Source organism: Homarus americanus, unplaced genomic scaffold (assembly GCF_018991925.1).
Source record: "Homarus americanus isolate GMGI-L3 unplaced genomic scaffold, GMGI_Hamer_2.0 scaffold52512, whole genome shotgun sequence".
In the NCBI taxonomy this organism is placed as follows: domain Eukaryota; kingdom Metazoa; phylum Arthropoda; class Malacostraca; order Decapoda; family Nephropidae; genus Homarus; species Homarus americanus.
The window spans coordinates 1308388-1325630 of record NW_024735442.1 but is presented as its reverse complement, the minus strand read 5'-3'; the positions used below and the strand labels follow the sequence as shown (position 1 = coordinate 1325630).

Genomic DNA, 17243 nt, shown 5'->3' with positions numbered 1-17243 from the left:
TATTAAGTTTATCTCAGTCCTACTTCCATCACTGTAATGATTGTAAACTTAAATTGGCCCCTGAATAAAGACAAGTTAAACAATAAAAAACAAAACATCCACACACATGTACTGTGCTGTCTCTCCATTAAAAGGCACAAGTAAAGTAAAGTAAATTAAATTAAATCAAATCAAACCTTTACTTACTTTTATCACACAAGCCCAAACAACCATCAAAGACTCCAAAGCCAAAAGACTAGACATCTCCAGCACTCACCTGAAGCATCTTTAATCACTCTTGGACACAACCAAATACTGTACCATCGAAATGGAGGAAAGCCATCATTTTACACCCAACACCCCCCAAATAAATCACCATCAAACAGATCTACAGTATTTCATTCAAAAACATCAAATCACACATCAAACTCCCAACACAGCTTCTGCTCCCGACACTCTACCCTCCCTAACACCATTCTGTACCCCAACAGAAACTCAGCAGCAACATTATTAACACAACAATACATAAAAATAATATAAACATTATTTCCAAACAAAAGTTCTTATGCGGTTCCAGAATCTTCTCAAAATGACATCCCCCATTGATCACTAATCTCTCCTCTCTTCCAATTTTTTTTCTGTAAGACCTCCCTCCCCCACTATCCTAAATACAGGAGAATCCCAGTTATCCGGCACCTAAGGGGATTGAGAAGTGCCGGATAAAGAGATTTTCAGGTTAGTTGAATCTCAATCTTACCAATAGATAAATACCCTAAAATCTTTGTCATCATATTGTACACACATGACATTAACACAATACAGTCAACCCTCGCTTTACGCGGTCCCACATTCCGCATTTACGTGGTACCCTGCCGAAACCGGAATGCTCACATTCCGCGATGCGTGTACCCCTTTACTCGGAGAGTGTCTGGCTCGACGCTATTTTTAGATTCGCCCCTCCCGCCTGCTCCCGCCTCCGCCTGGGCAAGCCGCGCGGTAAGGTTGCGCAGTGCATGTCTCTGTTGCGTTATCAGTGATGTCATATGACGTATCGGACTGTGATTGGCCATGCATCCCTACCTCCCTCCGCTGCTAGCTGTAATTGGTTTAAAGTAATATGATGTGTCCACCCGGGGGAGGGAGGGAGGGAGGGAGGAAAGACGACGCTTGACCTAGCCGCGGCAGTTTCATCCCTCCAGGCCACACCGTGTAATCATGCATCCATTGTTCTGTAAAATGGCTTCCGCCGGACCACCGCCCCCAGAGAGAAACCTTTCCTTACCTGGACCCAGCCGCCCTAAGCCAAAGAAGACACGACGTTCCTTAAGCTACGAGGTGAAGTACAAGATCATCCAAGAGTTGGAGAAAGGAACAAGACAGGTTGATTTGGAGCGCCAGCATGGTGTGAACGAATCTACGATCCGGACGATAAAGAAGGATGCAGCCAAGATAAAGGAGCACATGAACATCACAAAGTCTACAGGTGCTTCTATGATCAAGTATTTCCACAACCAGGTGCTTCTCAAGACGGAAAAATTACTTGTGAGCTACTTGGTGCGTCAGGCGCGACGGAACATGGCGGTGGACACGCGCTCTGTTAAGGAGTATGCACGTGAACTGTATGCTGCAGTGTCACGAAAGATGGGAATTACAGAGCCCAAACCCTTTAATGCTTCCTCTGGGTGGTTACAGAGGTTTAAGAAGAGGAACAAGATCACCAATATCAACATCGGTGGTGAAGAAGCTAGTGCTGACCGTGTTGCAGCTAGGGAATTTCCTCCGTTTTTACGTGAGATTATGGAGGAAGGACAGTACACCGACGACCAGGTGTTTAACAGTGGACGAATCTGGTCTTTTTTGGAAAAAGCTACCTTCCAAGACCTTCGTTGTGAAGAATGCCAGCAAGATTCGGGGCCGGAAGTTGCAGAAGGAGCGCATCACCGTCCTGTTTACCACCAATGCCTCCGGTACCTGTAAGCTCAAGTTATCGGTGATCCACACAGCTAAATGTCCACTGGCTGACCGCACGTAGGGCGTGGATGTTCTCTACACTGTCCCTCTCCTGGTTTGATGACTGTTTCGTTCCCGATGTGAAGAAATTCTGTGAGCAACAGAATGTGCCATTCAAGATTTTGTTGCTGCTGGACAACGCAACAGGACACTCGCCCCTACTGTTAGATCGTCACCCCAAAGTAAAAGTGGTCTGTCTTCCTTCCTCCCAACACTACGTCTATATTACAGCCCATGGACCAAGAGTTAATCTGTAATGTAAAAGCTGCATTCTCTACTAAAAAATTAAAGCTCCTGAACGACTACACCAACACCAGGGAAGAGTTGCGTAACCTGAGTGACGCCACCACCAATAGCAAGAGCGAAGAAGACGAGGATCAACAGTTGGCAGAGCAACAAGTACTTTTAAAACAATTCTGGAGAATATTCAACATCAAGAAAGCTGTGGACTTCTTGGTGGAGGCATGGGATCAGCTGTCTGTAGCAACTGTTCGTCACGCATGGAGACATGTGTTGCAAGGCATTCCGGCCGTTAGGCAGAGTCAATCTGTGACTGGTGAGGTTCAGACTGTTGCAGTAGCAGTGGACCTTGCCAGAGAAGCTGCGCAGAGTGTTACAGCTGCAGGCTTCTCCGAGACCACCAACGACGACATCCTGGAGGTGATAAGGGATCCTGATGTGACTACCGACGAGATGGTAGATGATGATGACGTCAGTGAAGAGGCAGGTGGTGCGTCATCCCAAGAAGAACGCCGCTTATCCCATAGTAATGTAAGGGGTGCCATCGAGTGTATTGAGAAAGTCAAGCTCCTCCTTTCCGACGACCCTGACGCAAACAGGTATGAAATCTTCACTACCCAGCTGTTGCAGACTATGGAGCCCTACATCAAGGTTTATCACGACAACATAAACACCAGCCGTCAGCAAAGCATAACAGAGTTCTTCGCCCGCAACCCACCACAGCCAGCCCAAGCCAGTGATAGTGACAGAGGTAGAGACAGTGATGATGACTTTGAGGGATTTGTCAGGGAGGCCCTGACAAGTGTGGATGACAGTGATGGTGACTCACCTGAGGGGCAGTAGCCTGCCCTCTGCCTCGGAACCAGCCTCCATTCCCGTACGCCGACCCATCTCTTCTATTAACGTAAGTGTTAACCCCAACCTTTATTTTTCCTAACCTAACCTCTTCTATATTAATTGTGTGCATACCATCATAAAGTTAAGATAATATTTTTACAACAACATCGTTGTGTGTCGTCAAAAAGTGGAGTTTGGGGATCGGCCCGGTCTCTATTTCAATTAATCCCATATGTTATGTTGTTCACTTTACACGTTTCTCACTTTACGCGGGCCGCCGTGGGTTGAATTAACCGCGTAAAGTGAGGGTTGACTGTATACAAATAACATCAAAGTCACATGCAAGCCTTGCAAGGTCAATACACTTAAAGCACTCACAAACACCACCTTTGGACAACAAAAAGAACTACTAATAACAGATCATAAACAATTCAACCTCACAAAATATCCTCGCCCAAGCTGGGCCGTAATGACAGCATATAGAACCTCTAAAATTCAAACTAAACCCATTGGAACAATAATTATCTGTACTTAAAAAAATAAATTACTCCTAGCTCAATGACTTGGTATTACTTGTATACTCAACTCATCTCTCCAATTTCATAAAGAACCTCCCCACACCCTCTAGACACAAAAGGTACACCATAGCACTAAAGTATTTCCATACATTAAACAGTAATCCACCAACACCTACCAACACAACTATCCACAAATACTTACACAGGAGCATACTGAACATGTCTATGTCACTTATTCACATTTCAGAATTCACTTTCCTTAGATATGAGAATATATCTAATTAGCTTATGGTGTGGTCACCTACCTTCCTAAAATTCAAGTTATTCACATTGCAGAGCAATCCAACACACAATCCATCAACTCAAAACATGCCCAACACTTAGCCAACACAGAAAATCCCTCAACAAAGCATCCACAAAAGATCTCTGGTAGAAACCAGAGGTTGTCAGTGAGTACCTGAGGCTCATCATCTTCGTATCCATGTGAAGTAGGGTCTACAACAACAAAAACAACAAATCACATTAATAAATTTATCATGCACAAGTAATATACTCACCTTCCTTATCACAATGAGTAAATCTACCTTTAGATACTTAAGTGAGACAAACATTACAGTGTTTATTCACTTCAATCTATCCACTCAAAAAATATAAACATACTGTACAATCAACCAAATGTTCAATCATAGGTAATATTTATACACTGGATTTAAAACAGCACAAGGGTTGCTTTGAAAATGAAAAGTCACAAAGGTTAGTGACCACTCTAATACTTCCCCATCTGAGATCTCTCTGGGAAAAACATCCTTACTGGTTTCAGTAAAATCAGATTTAAAACCAGATTTCAAAAACAATTATCTACTGTCACAGACAGCTGTAATCTCATCACACAACTTTCATTATATTTATGGACAAAGATATATTCAGGCTCTTACCCAAATTATGGTCTGTAGTGATAAGAGTGGTGCCTTGTGAACGGTCATAGTGGGTGTTTGCAAAAGTGAGGAATGATCGTGCTAGACGCCGATGCCTCACTGCCAGTATGCCTACTACCACTATTAAGGCCACCACCACTAGGAAAACTGACACAGCAACACCCATTACGCTGCTCTGCGACAACACAATTTCATCACCTGTAAATATAAAGAATTTAAAGAGTACATATTACATTTCCACCCCATTCTTTTTACCGGTTATCCAGTATATTTTTCATTCCTTTAATCACAAGACTTGTTCCATGCACATCATATAAAGTTAGTTCAGTATAGAAAACCCTTGCCATTCGCGGGTTTGCGATTCAAGATTTCGACGATTTGAGTTAAGCAGATGGTGGCTAGCTAAAAAGCCTTTTTCCGCAGTGAAACGAGTCACCCCATGCACCGCAGCGTCCCTGTTTGCGCTCACCCAGTACCTGTGACCTAGCATCTCGTGTTGTACTCTCAAAACTTTTGTGTTTCTTTGTGAAAATAGCCCCTAAAAGACTGCCTAGTGTCAGTGCTAGTGATGCTAGTGAAGTAAAAGGTAAAAGTCAGTGATGACCCTGACAAAGAAAGTTGAATTATAAGACAAGTTAAAGGGGGGATGAGTGCTGTCACGGTTGGTCGGTTGTTTTGCGTGAACGAATCCAATGCTGTATATGAAGAAGAATGAAAAAGCAATTCATGATTCTGTTCAAGCGAGTGCTCCTGCAAGTGCTAAAGTGGTGCAGGTTGTTCGTAACAAGAACATAGTTAAAACAGAGAAAACATTGAACATTTGGATTGAGGATCAGCACCGCAAAAATGTTCTGATCGAAAGCAACGTGATTCGTGAGAAAGTTAAAAGTCTTTATGCTCATTTTTATGATTTAATTGGATTCTGAATTTTAAAAATTCACATTTAGAAAGTTTGACTTTGAGTCCTGCTGTAGAAAGTTTTTAAGAACTTCATGGAGCTTAGCAATATGCGTATCTACATCCTTACTGACTACGATGAGATCATCTAAGTAGGCACTACTGTGGTCCCTATCCAGGTGATGAAGGGGCTAGTGTGGCTACTGAACCAACTTTAAGTGCCAGTAAAGGGTGGTTAAAGAATTTAAAAAAGATTCTCTCTTCATAATGTGAAGCTGACTGGGGAAGCCGCATCAACTAACTACACAGCTGCAGATGCATTTCCTGCCAAGTTAAATAAAATAGTAGAAGAGAAAGGGTATAGACCAGAGCAAGTGTTTAATGCCAATGAATCTGGTCTATATTTAAAAAAAAAAAAAAAAAAGCCTGGTAGAATGTACATAAACAAGTAGGGGAGGCATGTCCCTGGGTTCAAGGCAGCCAAAGACAGTGACACTCATCTTCTGTGGCAGTGCAACTGGCCACATGATCAAACCTGGCTTGTTTTCCAGCTCAGCAAACCCTAAGGCTTTAAAGGGTAAAAACAAGAACCTTTTGCCAGTGTTTTAGCAGTCCAACAAAAAGGCATGGGTAACTGTGCAAGCATTCCTGGATTGGTTCCATAAATGCTTCGTCCCAGAAGTGGAAAAATACCTTGCTTCCAAGAAGATGGAATTCAAGGTGCTATTGTTGATAGATAATGCACTAGACCACCCAAAAAGTTTGCAGTTTAGCCATCCAGGCGCAGATGTGGTGTTCCTACCCCCTAACACCACTGCTCTTATTCAGCCTTTCGATCAGGGTGTAATACGCACCTCCAAGGAATATAACACCCGACGCACTTTTGGTTGTATCCGTAGTGCCATAGACGCAAACCCTGACCTTGATATTAGCAAGTGTACAGCACTGCGGACTGCATTACCAACATCAGTGAAGCATTCAATGAACTCAAACAGAGACAGAGAATGCTTGTTGGTGCACCTTATGGCCTGAGTGTGTGAATAACTTCCAGGGATTTCCGTCCATAATAAGACATTGTGAGTGTTGCACGTCAATTGGGTGGTGAGGGGTTTGTGGACATGGCTGCTGCAGATGTGGAAGAGCTGATTGATGGGCATGGAGAGAAACTGACAGAAGAGGATTTGGAAGAGTTGGTAAAAAATGCCGAGGAAAATAAAGATGAAGAAATTATGGAACTGCAACAAGAAGGTTGGAGCGTGGACAGATTTGGTGAACTATTTCGACAGGTGTAGATGGTAGCTGATTTCAATGTTGACCACGACCCTTCCATAGAACGGAGCCTTAAGATTGTCCGAGGAATCAACCAGGTATTGTTTCCCTACCAGGAAATGTTTAAAGACCTCAAAGCAAAGAAGAAACAACTACCAATCACGATGTTTTTCAAGAAAGAACCAGCTACTACTGCCGCTGCTCCACCCTCCTCCTCGCGGCCACCTCCCGATTGCACGCCTCTCCACCACCCGCCTCTCCACCAACCACCACTGCATCACCCTCTTCTAACAGTGATCCTGATGATTCCTCTTTGCTTCAGTAACCATATGTCTCTCTATGTACAGTGCACCACTTCATCAAGCTCCAAACTTCCACATACAAATGTAAGTACTGTATAGTATTGGTGACTTAAGTTTTTCATACACAGTACAAGTATATATGAGTACACTAAGGTAATATATATAAATTGCTATTCGTGGTTTTGCCAATTCGCGCCATTTCTTGGAACCTAACCTTTGTGAATGGCAAGGGTGTACTGTATGTAATATTGATTTTACAATTCTTTAATCTTAAAATACTAAAGCTGCAGAAACAAATTAATTAGATCTTACCAATGTGTTTCTCAAATCGCATAGACTGTGATTGTGGTGAGAGATAGCCGTCAGCATCCTTGAAAGCAACAGTAGCATAATAGATAACTCCTATGGAAAGATCATTCACCACAATTGGGGGAGTGTCACACTCATAAGTGGTTGCATCACTCATGTTTTTGTTCTTGGATATATACAAAATGTAGCTATACCTGGTAGTAAGGAGAGAGAAAAACATTAAGTCAATATTTAGGCCAAAAAATACTAATCAAATTATTCCTCTGATGTTCTTTACAACAATAAACTACATTAGATACAATAAGGCTCTCTAACTGGAATAAATTTAATGATGAAGTTGCAATTACTGTTCAATGTCTCATGTTAACCAACAATGATACATAGCCTGAAGGATCTTGATACATTTATGTTTCATCAACTAAAACTTACAATGTTTCTGTTTCATCAACTAACATTAACAGATTTTCATCTATCATCAACTAATATCTACAGTAAATGATTTACCCACTACCTATGTCATCAACTAACACCAAATAATCAGTAAGTTTATCCGTTCCATCAAATAACATCGAACTCAGCCTCTATCATTTACACCTTCAAGGTGTATCTATTTCATCAATTAGCAAACAATACATCTATCTATCTTAACACACTCCAGCTATGATGCAGGGTGGCTATGCCATGATTTTAAGGGAAAATTCAAACAAATTTCCAAGACATTATAACCATACAATTTGATGATAATACAGTAGAATATATCATAAATGGTTTTCCTCAATACTGTGATAAAATTATTTTTAAAAAAATATGTGAAATAACCATAACATTCATAATCATTATACTTTTACTGTTAGCAGCCTATGTTACCATCAAAACAAGCTCAAATCAAAACCACTGAAACTGAAGTACTGGGGGCCCCCCAAGTTCGCAGATTTTTATTTCGTGGTCCTCTATTCTTCGCGGATGACACCCTGGATGTATCTAAGAATGTCTGTGGGTAGTTTTAAAGTTGCCGGCATTTTTGAGGCTGGGACAGGGAGCCATTCGTTCTAGAGACAGTAATTTCCTTTACCTGTATTGTAAATGTGTGTGTGCGCGTGCGTGCGTGCGTGCGTGCGTGCGTGCGTGCGTGCGTGCGTGCGTGCGTGCGTGCGTGTGTGGACAAACTCACACAAAACACATACAAATAAATAATAATTGGAAAATATTCTCACAAATAATCAGACACAAATTTATTAAAAATGTGAGTCTACCCTCAAGTCTGTGCTTTATTACTTTATTAATAAAGCATGGGCTTGAGGGTAGACTGTCACATTTTTAATAAATTTGCTTCAGATTATTTGAGAGAGTATTTTCCCATTATTTATTTGTACAGTATGTGTTTTGTGTGAGTGTGTCTACACACACACACAAATACAATACCTGTACAAGTAAAAGAAATAATTGTCCTAAGGGCAAACACATAAAGGGAATATACATTTATTCTCATTATAAAATTTTATTTTTAAATTAATGTAAATTGATGGCAACACTAATTGCACAGTAAACTTGTCTGCAGGTATGACCAGGGAATCTGCCTCCTCTTGAGAAAAGATGTATTCTTTCTCAGTTTCAATTTCAATAATCTAGTGTCTGTTGCACTATTTGTTGACAGCTTTTTTTTCTTGTTGACAGCTTTTTTTTCTGTTTTACGGGTATTATTCACTAAACATTTGAAAGTCCCCTGTCTCAAGGGCAATTATTATAATTTCAAGTCTTTCTATAATTGGATTCCTGATGTGTGTGTACCCTAATCCTTTGCACTCAGCAGCTACTGGGTTAACCCACCCCCTCAGAAGGATGTTAAAATACTTATTGGTTATTCCATCATTGGAGCACATCTGAGAGTATATGATTTTTATTTCTGAGCATGCAAAGGCTTGTGCCATAAGAGAAAAACCAGTCCTCCAACAAACTTCATTTCATGATGCATATTTCTGTCTATCGTCCACTTTTAAACTCATTAGTTTTCTACTAGATACAATCCCTTGATAATTTTCTTGTAGTACAGTATACTGTTAATTCAAGTACCATATATCAACTTGAGTTCCATACAAAGTCTAGCCCTTTGTATTTAGTGATAACCAACAAAAGTGCTATCATGAAATCTTCCAAGTACTTGTACTGTACATATGCTTATCTCCCCCTAAAAAGTTCAAATAATTTTACACTATATCACACTACTGGGCAACTTCACTCACATATTCCCAGGCCAATCTATATCTCTTCCCTTCAACCTTTTACTGTATTACAACAAGTCCCCTTGACCAACCAAAAATCCACATTAATAAAATTAACTATTACCTCTGATATCTAATTTGCAAGATGATAAAAGACTTACACATATTAACAAGAAAACTACTAAAAATACACTTACTTTTGATTCAAAAGGTCATGTGGAAAGTAACGATTGTTTCTCCAGAAGAATGATCCATCACTTGGATTAAAGGTCAGTTCATATGGTGTTGGAATAACTGGACCCTGACACTCAAATGGCTTACTCTGCCGAGCACCTTCCAATGATGTGCTAACATAAATGGAGTACAATCCACCCCAGTGAGCATCAACTTGATGACTCTGTGTGTGGTTATTACGACTCATCAACTTATAACTTGACGTCTCATTCCTAATGACTTCAGTGATGGTGAGCTGTTTAAGGAAGAAATCAGTTTAGTATTGAAGACATTGCTTTTTATGTTCCTGCATGTAGTAACTTTACTATATAAATAAGTCTATATTAAGTTTGCCTTAGATCACAACTAAAAACAAACAAAACATTTATTTTTATTATCTGTTGTTCACTTTATGGAGTCATGACAAATAACTTTCAGAGAAACTAAAAGGAACATTTCTCCCTCCTCCTTATAAACAATAATAAGATAGGACAACATTTAAAGAAAGAAAACTGTTCATGGGAACTATATTGTATAAAAATTTAATACCCGTATCCATATCTAAGTAAAATATAATAATCTGATATAACTCTTAACCTATAAACAGGGAAATATTACACTGTGGCTTGGAGCTAATGTACTGCACTTTGTTTTAGCAATTTCCTTAGTACAGTAATAAGGAATCAAGCAAGTACTGTACAGGGAGTCCTCGTTATACGTTGTACCGATATACTTCACTAACATCATTTACAGATTAGTGGAAAAAGGTGAAAAATATGGTTCAAGAGTTAATACTGTTAAGACATAAGTATTCATCTAATAATCTATAAGACCTAATGGAAAGTGAGATTAACTTCGTTTTGAGAAAAAGGCTGCTGAAAGGCTTGATATGGCAAGGAATAATGTATGGGTTAGAGGAGTGGAAACTTTTAACAGACACCAGAAAGAGTTGGAGGCCTTTGAAATGTAATGTTATAGACAGATGCTAAGATTAGGCTACACTGATAGGAATACAAATGATGTACTTAGATTATCAAAACATCAAAAGAAATGCTTGAAATGTACAGAAAAAGAAAAATGAGATAATGTAGCTGTACTTTAAATAAACTACCCTGTATTTCTTGTCTTTTGTTTTTTATGGTTCCTGCATGTATATCCTAGTGCCAATACCTTATAATTGGGTAACAAGACTAATATATTATGCTACAATAGTTTATTTAGGTGATTTGGTACTGCAACATATTCTTTGGTCTGGTCATGAGGGTGCCAGACAGGAGAAGTTCAACCAGTATATCATTGATATTGAATTAAATCTAAGATTAAAACTTACCATATAATAATGAGTACTGTTACTATTTTCTGCCAGAGGACAAGATGGTTCCCATGTAATCAGCATTGTCTTGTTGACTAGGCTTACATGCAAATTCCTTGGTGGGGCAAGTGGGTCTTCTCCTGTGAGTACCTGTGTAATTATTAGGAGAAAAAAGATACCATAATATATACATATATACTGTGTATCAAAATGAAATTATTTTACAAAAATAATTCAATTATGTACAGAATAAAAGTATATAATACAAAATTTACCTGCTTTAACTTAATTGGGCCAATGCCAATGGGTCCTCCTACCATCACAGCTATGAAGTAGGTCTCGCAGGCCTCTAGTCCTTCAACCACAAGTGTTGTGTTTGATGTATGAGCAACATCGGTACCAAGCTCGAGGTCATTATGACTCTTACCCCAAACAATGCGATATGACCATACAACCTGATAAGAAGAAAAGAGAAAGATTATGACCACCATATACAGGTACTTCAAAAGATCTGAAAAAAAGATTGCATAAAAATATAAGCAATACTGGACTGAATTTTAAACAAACATGGATAAAGTAGCCAAGGGTTATTTGTATGATAGAGACTGTAAAGCCTTTGTGAAGTAAATAATCATGATAAAGAAAAAACACAATTCAATACAAAATAAGGAGTTAGGCACCAAAAACCCCCAAAATTCACCAAACAAACCTAAAAGGTTTTTTTTTTACTTACTAAGCACCAGCAAGAAATATACAGCATTCTAGTTCAACATGGAAAAATAATGAGAACTGTACAAAAACAAAGTATATTATACAAGAAAATATATCATAGAATATACCAGTCTGCTACCTCCAACTCACCAAGCATCCCACATATTCGGCATGTGAAAACTTCACCAAACAATGCTTAAAAAGTTTATCTATTTATGAAATACAGTTACTGTAAGAAATTTAAAATATTCTGGTAAACCACGGAAAAATAAAGAAACTGTACAAAAATGAAGAAAATTGCATGAAATTAAGAACCTAAAGCCCTTATTTATGTTAGTACCTACTAATGCTTTACTCTTGTTAATTCCTACCTTTTTCCCTTTGTAAGGTGGCTCATTCCATGAGAGCTTTACAGTGGTTCCAATATCTTTCATGGGTACAGCCTGTAATGATTCCACTGGTAATAATGGCTGCCCTTCAGTTTTCACATTTATAGTCTGTGGAGGTCCAATCTTCTGATCTTTGTATGCTCTGATCTCAAAAGTATACTGCATCCCTGGTGCTAGATCTGATACTGTAAAGAAATCTAGCCATTAGACAAGGATACCGTTTTGAAATCCTGGACTCTAATTTAGATCTAAGGCCAATTAAACCTTCATTTCCCAATACTACATTTGAACCTAAAACCCTTAGACCCAATTAACCTATTCTATTCTTAACAAATATACACTGAGAAAATGAAAATGTTTTTGTTACAAAGTACAGTAATCTATTCAGTGTAAATTCCCCAAAAATGAATGTCCTAATAAGCTATACAGTACAGGGTAATATAAAATAAAATCGAACTTTAACTAAAATAATTACAGTAAAAACAGTACAGTACACATAGCCCTCGTTTATCCCAAATTCTCACATCTCTGTTTTGATTCAACAAAATTGCATCTCTGTGACCAAATTACCACAATGTTTCATTTTATTGCAAGACTATCGTAATAAATTAAAATATAATCAAATAAGCAAACTACTCCCACCAGGAGAAAAATCCACATGATTCTTCTTGATGCACTAAGTGGTATGGAAGAAAATTGTGGCCATTAATCGTTGAGTGTGTGTAAGCACCCAAGCCAAAATTTTCCGGAAAACACAGTTAAAGTTCTGCATTTTTCATATCGTTATAACTCTTGAACAAATGATATCATTGTCAATAACTTGTTTTCATTAAGCTTTCAATTTCCCAAATATGTTGGTGTTGTGGAAATTAAGGTTTGTCTGGGATATTTTATTTTATTTATTTTTTGCAAATATATTTATTAGTTAAAGGGCAGGCATGTACAAAGATGCATATGGGATTATACTGTAATACTTATCAATAATGTTTACCATAAACATGTTTTATACTGATAAAACAGTAGCACTCAGTCTCAATCACTAAAAGACCAACATAATTAAGGTAAGCGAGCAAGCAAAATTAATCCTGGTGCGGGCTATGGAGTAAAACATGGAACTGAACGAGATGGAAACGCTGGATGCTGATTGGCCCGCAAGACTTCTGCCAGGAGTTGCGGTTGACTGAGCAGTGCCAATTTTGCCATGGTAGTGCACTACGCTGTCTCTGACTGGTGGTGACACCAGCGAGCAGTGTGGTCTTAGCTCTTTCTACAGGGACGCCTTCATCCAAACACGTGTCTCAGAAATTTGGGGATGGTTACCCTGTTGTGTCTTAGGACTTTAGACCCTTTTGCCAGTTGAACAACAAGTTATCTTCAGTTGGAACGCCTAAAGGAAGGCCGGGGTAAGACAGTGATGGTGGCAACATGCGGTGGTGCTTATCCACTTCTGCCATGCACAGCCTTATATGTAAGCAATTTCTTTTCCCCAAATCATGCATAATGAGTGCAAAAAGTCCTGTCAGTGCTTCACTAACCACATCTTTTATCAAGAAACAAATAAAGATTGTCACCTTAGAGGTGAAACTAGACATTATTAAGGACATGAGCATTGAGCTGGAACAGCATTGACAAATGAGAATGTGTTCACACCTCTCAATTGAATAATTCTGTACTTCATATATATCTATGAATATTGCATAGTTTTTTATCAATTTGTTTTTGTACAAAAATCAGCCCAAGTACACCAAAAATTCCCAGCCAGGAACACAACCCTCCCTTAATGCAGTAATGGCAGTCCCCAAGTTTCAAACACCTGATTTACAAATTCCTGTACAGTACTTACAAACAGAATCCATTTATATTCATCACTAAAATTTGTAATTAAAATTTATTGTTTTTTACTTTACTTTAATTTGTTTAACATCACCTGATTTACAGTATTTACATGATCTGTTATGTGTGGGGTAATATTGTTGGTTTGTATAAGCAGGGTTGTGCTACTTTAACATAACTTAAGGAATTAACACTGTTCTGATTTATGAACAGGTCCAGGAATGTAACCCGGACATAACTTGGGGACTCCCTGTATTGTCAATTGTTTCTTATGGGAAACTTAATTTCACATACTGTATCACAATTAGAACATTGCAAGTGTTTTCGGTAATGGAATCCTAGCAATGAACGAGGACTACCTGCACTGAATCTTTTTTTTTGCAATATCAAAGCAAATCTGTGACATGGGTATGATACATATCAATTAACCTTGAGCTATTGTTGCTACTGATGCCAATTTAAGACATTAGAAACACATCTCTAGTTTAAATCTTATAACAATTATCACCATAAAAACAATACCATACTGATATTCTGTGCATGATATACTGTACATCAATTAAAACATAACTGTAAAATGTGCAAATCAATTACAGATTCTTTGGGCATTACTTGATAAGGTTGAAAACTCACTCTCAATATGGGTGTCCGTGGTTTTATTTGTAATCTTTCCTATCAGATACTTTTCTTCTTTACGTGAATGGCTAATCGTATAGCCATCTACTTCCGGTATGGGTTCCCATGATAATTTGAAACTTGTCTCCGTACTCTCGTTGGTCAGTATGTGAACTGGAGTGTCAACAGATGATGGAACAATTTCAACATGTTCACTTTCTTCACTCATGTATAGGTCATTTGATACAGTCACCTGAAAAAAGTTTAATAAATAAAATTACTTTTCTACCATTTCAATCACTTCCCAGTAATGATAGAGAGAGGATGGAACCATACAGAATCTCCGTGTTTTAGTATGGTGTTATCCTACCACAACAAGGTCCCTACAGACCCATCTGGTTTATCCCAATCCTATCATAATATAATCATAGTAAGCATAATAGGGATGTAATGAATGAAGGAAGAGGCTGGTAACGATCTGAGGTATAATAAGACTTTGGGTTTTAGTTACACTGAATGCAACAAAATTAAATGTTGCCCAGATGAGTTATGAAGCCATTATGCGAGTTCAAGGAAGTGTACATGGCAATATGCTGGTAGATTTGACTGGATATGGGCATTAAAACAGCAGGAAAGACTGGTGACATGATCAGTCAGTTTTATGTTTATAGGAGCAATATCTTAAACACACTAATGAACTTAAAGAAAAAATATCATAGTTCTATTATCAGTAGTTGCATAGAACAATATATAACTACTGTACAGTACTATTAGTAGCTAGATAGAACAATATGAAATATTCTTAGACAGACAGTGTGATACCCCATATAAAAACTGAGGTAGGTGAAGAGATTGATCATTCTAAAGATCAGGGTTGTTGAATTTTTATTATTTTTTTTAATAAAAAAATCTGATTCATTTGATTTAAATAGTATTTTATAAAAACTCTTTTATTTCAATCAAATTTGTACAAATATAAATCATATTTTTTACCTTCCTGCTTGACAACTGTTCCCAGTCATGTCTTTCTTTTTAAGTCTTTGAAATGCAGATACTGTTATGGTTACAAAGATACTTAATTAAATCGTAACTTCTTATTTGTAATGTGTGATGTAGCAGACTAAGAGACATTAGAATATGATTTTTATATATATATTATAGGTCATGTTGTATCTAAGTGTTGTGATTTAGTTGGTTTTGCTTTGTTTTCTATTTGCAAGTAATCCTAAAACAAATTATCAGTGCCTTTAATACTTAACTACAACCCCTACATGTTTGAAGTACTGTAGAAGTACAGGACTATAATACATGTAAGGTAAGAAAAGTGATGTAACTTATCTTAAACTTGTGTTTGTTGTTTCAGTTACAGAACAAATAGAATATTGTAATTTCTTTTGTAACAACACTAAATAGTGATCATTAAAAAAGTGTAGGTTTCTCTTGTATAATTATGTACGCTACTGTAATATAGGCATAAGATACTTTGCTTCTTTGGCTGATAAGTTTATAACAATACAACATATAAATAATTGTTTAATTTTTACTTCCTTCGTTTTACAATGATTTAAATCAAACAACCCTGCTCAAGTTCCTTAGAAAAGCTAGTCCTTGCAGTACTCACCCAAATACTGTCTGTTTTGTTAGTCCAATGTGGTGAGAGCTTTACAAAATAGACACCATCAGGAATATGTGAACGAACAGGAATCGGGCTAGACAAATATCTGAAAAGTAATATTAATTAATTTTGTAAAAATATCACAAATAATGAAGAAAACCTGACTTCAATATACTCTGTGATCAACACCAAAGTTGAAACAGTTTTGCTGATTGAAACCTTTTCTTTCAAATGGTTCACAAACTTTGATCACATCCAAATTACAAGGCCAAATATTTGTACAGGTAGTTCACATATTGAAAAGCTAAATCCATATCCCCTAATACATACTAAGCAGCTTAATGAAGTTTTGATCTACCGGTCGTTATTTTTTATAACAAAAAATATTGATAAACAGCTGCTCCTCGACTTACAACGGGGTTAGGGACCCAAATCCAGGTCGTAAGTCTAATTGGTCATAAGTCGAAAATGCGAAGATAATACATAGAAAATCTAAAATGGGTGTCTCTTTTTCTTCTCAGGGAATTACAAGCAAAAATTTTGCCAGTACACAGCGCAATCACTAACGTCGGGACTCGAAAATACGTATTTTGAAAAATTTTTGGTACGACTGGGGCAGTCGTATGTCCAGGTGGTCGTAAGTCGAGTAGGTCGTAAGTCAAAGAGTAGCTGTATTCCAAAACTGATAAAATTATCAATTCTGCAACAATACTGTATTGAAAGTCAGATAACTACTTTGTTCTAGACAAGTCAAGAACACAATATTGATTATTCAATTTTAATTTCTGTGATCTTGAAAAGCACATCAAAATCAGTAAGAGAAATAAAGCTAAATACTATACCCCAGTTGAGCAGCTTTAAGGTGAAGACATTACACCAAGCTTACTTCACTCTGGACAAAATACATCAAAAGTTCCCAATATAAAAAATTGTAACGTTGAAACAAACACCAAAGACCTCAAATTAGCTTTTGGGGATACACATTTGATACAAATTACCCCCACACTCATTATGATGCAAATCACTTAAGATCATTCGGT

The 17243-nt window shown here is 37.8% G+C and overlaps 1 protein-coding gene across 3 annotated transcripts in view; it reads right to left on the bottom strand.

Moving 5' to 3' along the window:
- LOC121870972 (sortilin-related receptor-like) overlaps nucleotides 1-17243 on the bottom strand; it is a 69064-nt gene that overhangs the window by 557 nt on the left and 51264 nt on the right. For 2 of the 3 annotated variants that reach the window (XM_042372965.1, XM_042372966.1), the window contains exons 29-36: nucleotides 16210-16309; nucleotides 14607-14841; nucleotides 12123-12325; nucleotides 11316-11495; nucleotides 11059-11190; nucleotides 9713-9984; nucleotides 7300-7490; nucleotides 4520-4717 (exon numbers count right to left, since the gene is read on the bottom strand). In XM_042372965.1, coding sequence (XP_042228899.1) covers nucleotides 4520-4717; nucleotides 7300-7490; nucleotides 9713-9984; nucleotides 11059-11190; nucleotides 11316-11495; nucleotides 12123-12325; nucleotides 14607-14841; nucleotides 16210-16309 — 1511 coding nt within the window. Of the gene's footprint in view, nucleotides 1-4041; nucleotides 4080-4519; nucleotides 4718-7299; nucleotides 7491-9712; nucleotides 9985-11058; nucleotides 11191-11315; nucleotides 11496-12122; nucleotides 12326-14606; nucleotides 14842-16209; nucleotides 16310-17243 lie in introns of all 3 variants that reach the window. The other variant, XM_042372967.1, reaches the window with a different exon arrangement.